Source organism: Suncus etruscus, chromosome 6 (genome assembly GCF_024139225.1).
Source record: "Suncus etruscus isolate mSunEtr1 chromosome 6, mSunEtr1.pri.cur, whole genome shotgun sequence".
Classification (NCBI taxonomy): Eukaryota; Metazoa; Chordata; class Mammalia; order Eulipotyphla; family Soricidae; genus Suncus; species Suncus etruscus.
Genome location: NC_064853.1, coordinates 53,280,400 through 53,291,021, shown reverse-complemented (window position 1 = coordinate 53,291,021; position 10,622 = coordinate 53,280,400). Strand labels below are relative to the sequence as shown.

Below are 10,622 nucleotides of genomic sequence, written 5' to 3'. Positions count from 1 at the left end.
TTTGAACTCTCTCCAGTTCCCCATGTTTTGTTAATTTGATTACTGCTGCTGCTATCACTGTTTTAAATTCCAGAGGTTAGCTTTCTTTGAGCAAAACAGGTAACCCAGAGATAAGTGATGTAATCACATACTTTGACTGGGCTATCATTGTAGAGCCAAGCAAGAAACTGGGTAGAGTTCCAATACGTATCAGGACATTCCCAGTCTCCATCAGACCAAATCAAGTCAGGTTTGTACCTGAAAGACAGGCAATTAAAACAGTTGATTATCTGAATTCATTCACAGTAAAGTCTTATGGATTTATTTGAGGTGGGGTTATTGCCGCCAGTACCTGGGGGGGGGGTGTCTCAGTGGTACTCAGGGGTCCAAGTGGGACCAGGGATGAAACTGGGGTTGGCTGCATGCAAGGCAAGCACCCTATCCACTAAATTATCTCTTCAGCCCCACAATTATACCTCAATAAATATGGAGAAAAAATAGAATAACATTCTACATAACTTGATTTTCTTCCAGCAACTAATTCCTATCAAAAGAATGGTTTGCTGTTAAGTTTCTGAGTTTAATATGCACTAAGAAATTAAACTGTTCTGCCAATTATATAGTTCATTTGTGGGGTTGGGGTGGGTGGAAGTGGGGGAATAGCTACCCAAAGCTTCAGCTATTTAGGATCTACTGAATCTACTATAGTACATTTTACACAATACTACTCTGAGCCATGAAATACATGAGAATGTATGTATATGTATATACATATATATATAAAACTGTAAGGTAAACATTATTCTCCCAGTTTTATTTTTTGTGGAAAAGCAAGGTGGGAGGAGCAGAGTCCACCAAAATGCTTAGCGGTACTAGAGAGATCATACAGTGCTGGGTATCAACCCAGTGCCTGATGTGTGCCAGTCCTTAGGGTAGCTCTCTGGTCCCTCTTCCCATTTTATTTATTTATTATTTATTTATTTTGGGTTTTGGGCCATACCCAGTGGCGCTCAAGGTTTACTCCTAACTCTGTGCTCAGAAATCGTTCCTGGCAGGCTCAGGAGACCATCTGGGATACTAGGGATTTGAACCAGGGTCCATCCTGGATCAGCCACATGCAAGGCAAATGCCCTACCGCTGTGCTATCACTCCAGCCCCCTCTTTCCATTTTAAAGAACAAATATCTAAGCCCATAGGCAATTTGCTGTAGATGAATGTGTACATATTGGGATGTGGAACTCTCATTTATCTAATGTCAAATCTTCATCTACAACTGTGTAGTAGCAGGGAAGCAAGTAGACATCAAGAAAAAGACTGGCTAAGTGGCAAGACACAGCATAGGGGTGTATTTCCCTGTGTGTGTAAATGATACTGTGCTAGGTACTTGATTATCTCATTAGCTCATATAACAATGATATGGCATACTTTATCTGCATTTTGCAAAAAATAAAAAACAATAAAAAAAAACACCAAAGATCCGGGGCCAGATCAATAAATAGCAGTGGGTAGGGCATTTGCCTTGCAATGACCAACCTGGGTTTGATTCCTGGCATCATATATAGTTTCCCAAGCTTACCAGGAGTAAGTTCTGAGTGCAGAGCTGGGAGTAGCCTTTTAGAGCCACTGGATGTGGCCCCAAAACCAAAAAGGAATAAAGAGAGAAAGGGCTAAAAGGCGAATAGTTCAAGACCATACAGCTGACGAAAAAGGAATTGGGTATGGCCAGGAAAAGAGTGCAAAGGGCTGAAATTCATGTCTTGCATATACAAAGTCTGAGTTTAGTAACTAGTATCTCCTCAACCCAAGACCCACTGGGTGTAGGAATCCCCACCCCCTTTTTTTTTTTTTGGTTTTTGGATCACACCCAGCAGTACTCAGGAGTTACTGGCTCTATGCTCAGAAATCACTCCTGGCAGGCTTGGGGGACCATATGGGATGCCGGGATTCAAACCACAGTCCTTCTGCATGCAAGACAAAGGCCCTACCTCCATACTATCTCTCTGGCCCCGGGATCCCTCTTTAAAAAAAAAGGCAAAACAAAACAAAGAATTAGACATATTTCTACTTCTTTTGTTTTTGTTTTTGGGTCACATCCAATGGTGCTCAGGGGTTACTCCTAGTAGACTCAGGGGACCAAATGGGTTGCCATAAATTGAACCAGATTCAGCTGCATGCCCTACCCATTGTGCTACCACTCCAGCCCCATATTTCTTTTCTTTTCTTTTCTTTTTTTTTTCCCACACCGGGTGACGCTAAGGGGTTACTCCTGGCTATGCACTCAAAAATCGCCCCTGGAGGGGCCGGAGAGATAGCATGGAGATAAGGTATTTGCCTTTCATGCAAGAGGTCATCAGTTCGAATCCCAGCATCCCATATGGTCCCCCGTGCCTGCCAGGAGCAATTTCTGAGCCTGGAGCCAGGAATAACCCCTGAGCACTGCCGGGTATGACCCAAAAACCACAAAAAAAAAAAAAAAAAAAAGAAATCACCCCTGGCTTGGGGGGCCATATGGGACGCTAGGGGATAAAACCATGGTCCGTCCTAGGTTAGCTCCGGCCCGAAGATCCCATATTTCTTCTTATTTTTTATTTTGGAGCTATACCTGGCTTAGTGCTTGAGGGTTTCTGTTGGTGGTACCTAAGAGACAATGCAATGTCAGGAATGGAATTTGATACTCTAAGTGTGCCTCCAGCACACTAAGCAGATGCTCCAACCTCCTGAACCTCTGACCTTCAGATCCGGGTCTGTCTGACTGCAAGCCTGAGTGTTTCTGACAAGTGTACTATCAACTTAGAGAGTCATTTTATCTCTCCCTGCCTTCTGAAAACTAGTGACAAATTCCAAGATAAAAGTAATCACTTTTAAGAATAAAAGCCCTGGGGCCGGAGCAATAGTACAGCAGGTAGGGCATTTGCCTTCCAAGCGGCCAACCTAGGATTGATCCCTGGCATCCCATATGGTCCCCCAAGCACCACCAGAAGTGATTCCCATGTGCAGAGCCAGGAGTAACGCCTGAGCACCACAAGAATAACAGCCCTATTCTATTGATTTTGGTGGTACTCATGGTTCTGGAACTGGGACCCAGGGCCTCATAACCAGACTCAGAAGCCTATTATTTATTACTGTGCTATGTCCAATAAGACCAATACCCTTATTCATACCAGGTTTTGAGATGGAGATTTTCTTTTTTTCTGGGGGGGGGGGGTCACACCCGGCAGCGCTCAGGGGTTACTTCTGGCTCTACACGCAGAAATCACTCTTGGCAGGCTAGGGGAACCATATGGGATGCCAGGATTCAAACTGCCGTCCTTCTGGATGCAAGGCAAATGCCTTACCTCCACGCTATCTCTCCGGCCCATGATGGAGATTTTTCACATTTTACTTTGAGCAGAATATAAAATACATACTTTTTTGATTTGTTGGGTTCTGGGCCACACCCACAGGCTCTCATGGATCACTTTTGGCAGGGTTTAAGGAATCATATGGGATTCTGGGGACTGAACATAGGCCTACCTTACCTACTGTACTATGACTCTATCATAATAAAATAAATTATTATGATCACTTTATTATTATTATTGTTATTACTTTGGGCTTTTTTGTTTTTTGTTTTTTTTTGGTTTTGGGGTCACACCTGTCAGTGCTCAGGGCTCAAAAATCGACCTGGCAGGCACAGGGGTCCATATGAGATGCCGGGATTTGAACCACCGTCCTTCTGGATGTAAGGCAAACACCCTACCTCCATGCTATTTCTCCAGCCCCTATTGTTATTACTTTGGGACACATCTGATGGTGCTCAGAGCTTATTCCAGGCTCTGCTCTCAAGGATCACTGGTGAGACTGGAAGACCATATAGAGTATTGGGGATAGAACCTTAGTTGGCAAAGTAAAAGGCAAATGTCCTTCCTGCTGTACTATCACTCTAGCCCCAGAACAAAACGTTTGATGTACTTTGTCAAGTAAAATAGAAAATTTGCCAAGAAGGATAGAAAATAGGAGAGAAAAAAATTAACACCACTTTTATTATTTGAATGTCTTTTGGGCTACTACCCCCATATTTCACTCTATTTATCTTCTTTCCCATTTAATAGTAACCTACAGAAAATTCTGATTTAGGGGCTGGAGCTATAGCACAGCAGTAAGGTGTCTGCCTTGCATGCAGCCAACACAGAACAGACCCCGGTTCAAATCCTGATATTCCATATGGTACTCCGAGTCTGCCAGGAGCGACTTCTGAGTGCAGATCCAGGAGTAATCCCTGAGTGTCGTTGGGTGTGACCCAAAAACCAAAAAAAAAAAACTTTTTTTATTAATTGAGCATCATTATAAAGCCAAACCTTTTCTAGTATTTTACCTGTTAACTAGGTCATATAGCTCTGGCATTATTTTCTCTTTGACAAAAAACTGCGTTTTGAAGTCATTTTTCTTATCAAGTAGATAAAGTGGATGAAACCATTCTAAAAGTGAGTGATAGAGTCCATAGCTCATGTTCCTTAAAGAGAAAACAAGACAACAGCTGTCATTAAAATAAAATTTTAACAAATCAGTTTTAGTATTTTTACATCTCAGTAAAGCTTAGGTGGGATTCAATACCATTTTCTTAAATTATCTCTTATTTAACCACATAAGCAAAATAATTTGGTTTACTATACTCTTTGCAGCCAACCCAAGTTCAAGCCCCTAGCATCCCATAGGCACCCTGAGCACCACCATGAGTTATTTCTGAGTACAGAACTAAGAGTAACCCCTGTGCATTGGCAAGTGCAGTGCCCAAACAAAACAAAATAAACTTTACTAAATTTTGCCAGAGCAGTAGTACGGATGGTAGGGTGCTTGTCTTGCAAGTGGCTAACCTGGGTTTGATCTTTGGCATCCTATCTGGTTTCCAGGGCCCACCAGGAGTAATCCCTGAACACTGTTGGTTGTGCCCCCAAATTAAAATTTTCCCTGTTTTTCTTTGGGTCACACATAGCAGTACTGAAGGGGGAAGACTACCCCAACTCTGTACTTAGAGGTCACTCCAGTGGTGCTCAGGAGGCCAAGCAGTATAGGGACTCATCCCAGTTCTGTGACCAGGGATCACTTCTGACCAAATGTGGGGACCAAATGTGGAGCTGGAGATTAAAGCAGCTCAGCTATTTGCAAGGCAAGTGCCCTACTTTTGTACTATGGTTCCCGCACAGTTTAGGGCTTCTTAAACTTCTCCCAGTCAGAACCCCCCTTCTGCTCCAAAGTGCTGCCATAAATATCTTGGATTCATTATGTGATTGGTTCTTTAACTAGTTTTGGTTGTTGCATGCTTAGAAACCTCCTAATCTTTATCAATTGTTTTGTGGCCCTGAACATATCCAAAGCCGAAGCAGCTAGGACACAGTGCACATAGGACACTGGGGATCCCACAGGACACTCCATACTGTATCCTTCCCCTACACAAACAAGACAGAGAATTTCTCTGATAGTGTCACCATGAGTCACATGGAAATTGCCAAGTGTCAAACACTACAATTCAATGGCCAGAAACCCTCAGGTGAAATACAAACTTAGAGAACACACAAAGGTAGAAAAGTTTCTAAACAAGGGCAGAGTAACTTCAGACACACCTCTTCCGAACGGCTTTTTCCAACTCACCAACCAAATCACGATGGGGCCCCACATCCACAGAGTTCCAGTTCCATGATACAGGACTCGGCCAGTTTGTGAAGCCTTCATGATGTTTTGTTGTCAGGACTACATACCTGGAGACATGGAGACCATATGAGCAAAGGAAGTAGGCACTGGGCCAGGAGCATCAACTCTCTCAGCATAGTTGAGCCTTTGAAAATGGTTGGGAAGGGTTGGTGAAATAGTACAGGGGGTTAGTGCTATGCCTGGCAATATAAATAAACTTCCCTACACAACTTGGTCCTCTGAGCCCTGGAAAGTATATTCCTGGAGACACCCCCCACCCAAGCTCTACTGGTGTAATGGGTAATTTCTGGTCTTACAGGACCTGAGCAGCACTGTACCCTCAGGCCCTTATATTTGAACTTGGTGGTGGTAGTCCCTCCCCAATTTTCCCAAGTACGACTTAGGAAGCCAAAAGAAAAAAAAAGTTGAGAAATTAAGTGAAGTTGTGTGGTGTACCCCAAGACCCACCCATATCTGGGAGGAGTTTTGGGAACCGGATAATAGGTGTAACTACCTGCAAGACCTCCCATTTCTGGGAGGGGTCTGGAAAAGGATAGATAAACCTCTGAGCCAGGGGATTCAGCCCTTTTGCCGTTTCTCTTTTGGCCCGGCTTGGCTTCCTGGCTTTTGGATCTTTGGGCTGCATGGAGCCCAAAGGAAAGATGGCTAACAGGAGATAAGATGCAGGGCTAGCAAAATATAGCTGAATGCTTAAAAGGTTGACATAGGCCACACACCTGTGGTGGCTAGGGCATAAATAAAGATGATTCTTCCTGAAGCCTGCGTGTGAGTGAGTGATTTCACCTGGGCCTGGAACTCGCCGGCTGCATGGAGGTTGCAGAGCCATGTGGGCTGGATGGCATCATCCACCATCCAGCCCCATTGTTAATTATTTGATGCAACAAAGTTGAAATCTTCTTGCTAGGGTGTCTACATTGGGGATACCTAGTGAATGCAGTGAGTGTCCTCATTCAAATTTGCTGCTCAGTATTAGAGTGCTCAGTATTAGGCTGATGTGGAAATTTCAAGACTTTAAAACAAAAGCTATAAGAGAGGCTGGAGAGATAGTACAGCAGGTTGGGTGCTTGTCTTGCCTGGGTTCATCCCCAGCACCCTGTGTAGTTCTCTGAAAAAAGACAGATATTGGGCCAGTAATTTGACTCAATTATAAAGCACATGCCTGGCAGCATTCATAAGACTTGGTTTTATTTTTGTTTTGTTTTGTTTTGATTTTGGTTTTTGGGTCACACCGGTGGCGCTCAGGGATTACTCCTAGCTCTACACTCAGAAATCTCTCCTGGCAGGCTCGGGGGACTATATGGGATTTGAACCACCATCCTTCTGCATGCAAGGCAAACACCCTATCTCCATGCTATTTCTCCGGCCTCACGGGTTTTATTTCTGATACTGTAAGACAATAACAACAACAGCCAAAGAAAACAAATAAAAGACATGTTTATGGGCCCAGAGAGATAGCACAGTGGCGTTTGCCTTGAAAGCAGCCAATCCAGGACCAAAGGTGGTTGGTTCGAATCCCAGTGTCCATATGGTCCCCTGTGCCTGCCAGGAGCTAAGCTATTTCTGAGCAGACAGCCAGGAGTAACCCCTGAGCACTGCTGGGTGTGGCCCAAAAAACAAAAAAAAAAACCCAAAAAACAAAAACAAAAACAAAAAAGACATGTTTATGCTTTGTAGGCCACATTCCTTTGTGGCTTTCATAATCTTCTGCTTTCATAATACTTTAAAAATTTAAGCAAACTCATGCTATTGGTCATAAAAAAAAAACAGGATGTAAGGGGGGTGTTCTTTACATGACTGAAACATAATCACAATTATATTTGTAATCAAGATGCTTAAATAAAGATATTATAAAAACAAAAAACAAAAAAACAGGATATGAGGGCTGGAGAGATAGCACAACTGTAGAGCATTTGCCTTGCACACAGCCAATCCAGGGCAGATGATGATTCGAATCCCAGCATCCCATATGGTCCCCCAAGCCTGCCAGGAGCGATTTCTTTTTTTTTTTTTTTTTTTTTTTTTGTTTTTGGGCCACACCCGGTGACGCTCAGGGGTTACTCCTGGCTATGCGCTCAGAAGTCGCTCCTGGCTTGGGGGACCATATTGGACGCCGGGGGATCGAACCGCGGTCCGTCTCCTAGGCTAGCGCAGGTAAGGCAGGCACCTTACCTCGAGCGCCACCGCCCGGCCCCTGGGAGCGATTTCTGAGCACAGAGCCAGGAGTAACCCCCTGAGTGCTGCCAGGTGTGACCCAAAAAAATAAAAACAAAAAAAACAGGATATGGGTTGTAGGGATAGTAGAGAGGATAGAGCATTTGCCTTGTATGAGCAGGCCAGGGTTTAATCCCTGGCACTCCATACTCATATGATTCCCTGAATTCACCAGGAGTGATCCCTTAGTGCAGAGCTAGAAATAATTCGGAGCATCACCAGGTGTGGTCCCAAAACAAACCAAAACAAAACCCATAAAACCAGGCTGATGAGGGGCCAGTGAGATGACTCAAACTGCTAGAGCACAAACATTGCATATAGAAGGGCTAGATTCAATCCTGGTCACTACTTAATGAGACCACACACACACACACACACACACACACACACACACAAAAGCAGATCACACACACACAAAAGCAGATCACACACACACACACACAAAAGCAGATCCAGGGCCTCTGGTGTAGTGATGGAAAGAATCTTCATCTGGGAATCATAAGATCCGGGCCCTGTGGCATTAAACTTCCTCTATCTGGGGCAGTCATTTTGTCCACATAATATGGAGTCTGTGCAAGAAAGTCTCCAAGATTTTTAATTTTTTCATTTGTAAATTATGGCTCTGTAAAGCTACTAGAAGACAGAGAACAACTCCCCATAACACTATAAGTAAGCTGGATTTCATCCCAAGAAGGAGGGGGGAGACCAGGCACCTCCCTACATCATTCTTACTTTCTCCCAACCCACTTCTTACCCTAAGCCACACTCATCAGGCAGAAGCATCACTTCCTAAACCAGTCCCTTGAAACCTCCCTCAGGGATCTCTCCTTTCAGAGAGGCTGCAGCTTCTCAACACTATCCTGAGTCCCTGCTTCCTCTGCCCAGTAAACCACACTCCTTCACTCTCAACCACCTGCAGGCAAGCTCCATCTTCGTCTTGAGTACTCTGCGGAGGGTGCCTTGGCAAGCTCATGATTGCCACACCAGGCCCTCCTTTCCTCCCTCAGCAAGAACATAGGAAAAAGTGTTCAGCCGTTGAGCACAAACCTTGCATGAAAGAGACCCTGGGCTTAATCCCTAGACCCTGGGTTCGATCCCTAGACCCTGGGGTCAATTCCTTAGACCCTGGGCTCAATCCTTTTTTTGTTTTTTTTGTTTTTTTGGGTCACACCCGGCAGTGCTCAGGGGTTACTCCTGGCTCCATGCTCAGAAATTGCTCCTGGCAGGCACGGGGGACCATATGAAAAGCAAACGCCTTACCTCCAAGCTATCTCTCCAGCCCTAAGGGCTCAATCCCTTAGCCCAGTGCTTCTCAATTATTTTCTGTCATGCCTCCTAGGAAGAAGAAAAATTTTTTCGTGCCCCCACGCGCGACTGTAAATAGTATCTTTATTAAAAAAAAAAAAAAAAACAACTTTAACCTGCAAAATAAAAACATATGAAATTATTTGAGCTTCTATTTTAATCAGAGATGATGTCTGGATTAATGGCTACAATGAGCACGTTTTGCAATGCATAGCCCTGGGGGGCGCTCCCCCCTATTTGAGAAGCACTCACTGCCTTAGTCCCTGGGCTCAATCCCTGTGTTCAAACAAAAAGAAACTATTCTAACTCGCCTACCAACACAGAAGCAAGCTGCGGGGACATGAAGCACCTTGGCATCCCTAAATTCACCGTTCAACGAGGCTCACAGGCTGGACATCCTAAGAGTTTGGGCCTGGCAAGGGACGTCAGAGGTGTCACCCGGTTCTAGGGCCACCCCAGAGCACCGGGAAACTACTTTTCTCTGGCTCCCCAGACACCCAGGCCTAGCTCTGCGGAAGTTAACTTAACCCAGGCCCCAGGGACAACAAACAAGCAGAGCCAGCAACGGGGAACCCCCCCCCCCCAGCCTGGCCCACCGCTGGGGACACACACTCACTTGGCCCCGGCCGCTCGGAAGAGGCTGGCCCAGGCGTCGGGGTGGAAGAAGCGCGCGGTGAACTGCGGCCCGAACTCGGCGTAGCTGAAGCCGGGCGGGTAGTTGCTCCGCATGAAGTGCTGGAACTGCGGCTTGGCCTCGCCCTTCCAGTGCCACCAGAACCACTCGCTGCCCCAGGCGGGCACCGAGAACACGCCCCAGTGCACGAACACGCCGAACTTGGCCTCGTCGAACCAGCCGGGCAGCGGCCGCGAGTCCAGGCTCGGCCAGTCCGGGCTGTAGCGGGCCTGGGGCGGGACCGTGCTCGGGGTCTGGAACGCCCACCCGCTGGCCCAGAGCAGCAGCAGCTGGCAGCCCAGCGCCCGACCCCGCAGGCCCCGACGCCCCATCGCGGCCTCAAGGCCTCCACCGGCCCTCGCAGCGCGCAGGGGCGAGGGGCGGGGCGTTGGACGAGGGGCGGGGCGTTGGGTCTCGTCGGCTCGTCTGATTGGCTTAGGAGGGAAAGGGGCGGGGCGGGCTACGGGAGCTGGTCCCGCCTCTCGGTCAACCCTGCTGCGCCCTCTAGTGCTCGCGAGAGGGCGTTGACAGCGGGAAGAGATTGGTCCAAAACTATGGCCCGCGGGCCACATATTGTACTTGTATCTGTTTTGTTTCTTCATTGCAAAATAAGATATATGCAGTGTGCATAAGAATTCGTTCATAAGTTTTGTTTTTACTATAGTCAGACCCTCCAATGGTCTGAGGAACAATGAACTGGACCCCTGTTTAAAAAGTTTGAAGACCCCTGCTAGAAGAAAGTGAATTTTGTTTTGACTTCTGTTTT

The 10,622-nt window shown here is 46.1% G+C and overlaps 1 protein-coding gene across 1 annotated transcript in view; it reads right to left on the bottom strand.

Moving 5' to 3' along the window:
* The window catches only part of FUCA1 (alpha-L-fucosidase 1), a 24,116-nt gene extending 13,927 nt beyond the window's left edge, over positions 1–10,189 (bottom strand). Inside the window, exons 1-4 of the mRNA XM_049774832.1 lie at positions 9,800–10,189; positions 5,580–5,714; positions 4,334–4,471; positions 132–237 (exon numbers count right to left, since the gene is read on the bottom strand). Coding sequence (XP_049630789.1) covers positions 132–237; positions 4,334–4,471; positions 5,580–5,714; positions 9,800–10,188 — 768 coding nt within the window. The 5' untranslated portion in view covers position 10,189. The remainder of the gene's footprint in view (positions 1–131; positions 238–4,333; positions 4,472–5,579; positions 5,715–9,799) is intronic.
* Positions 10,190–10,622: the final 433 nt, after the last annotated feature.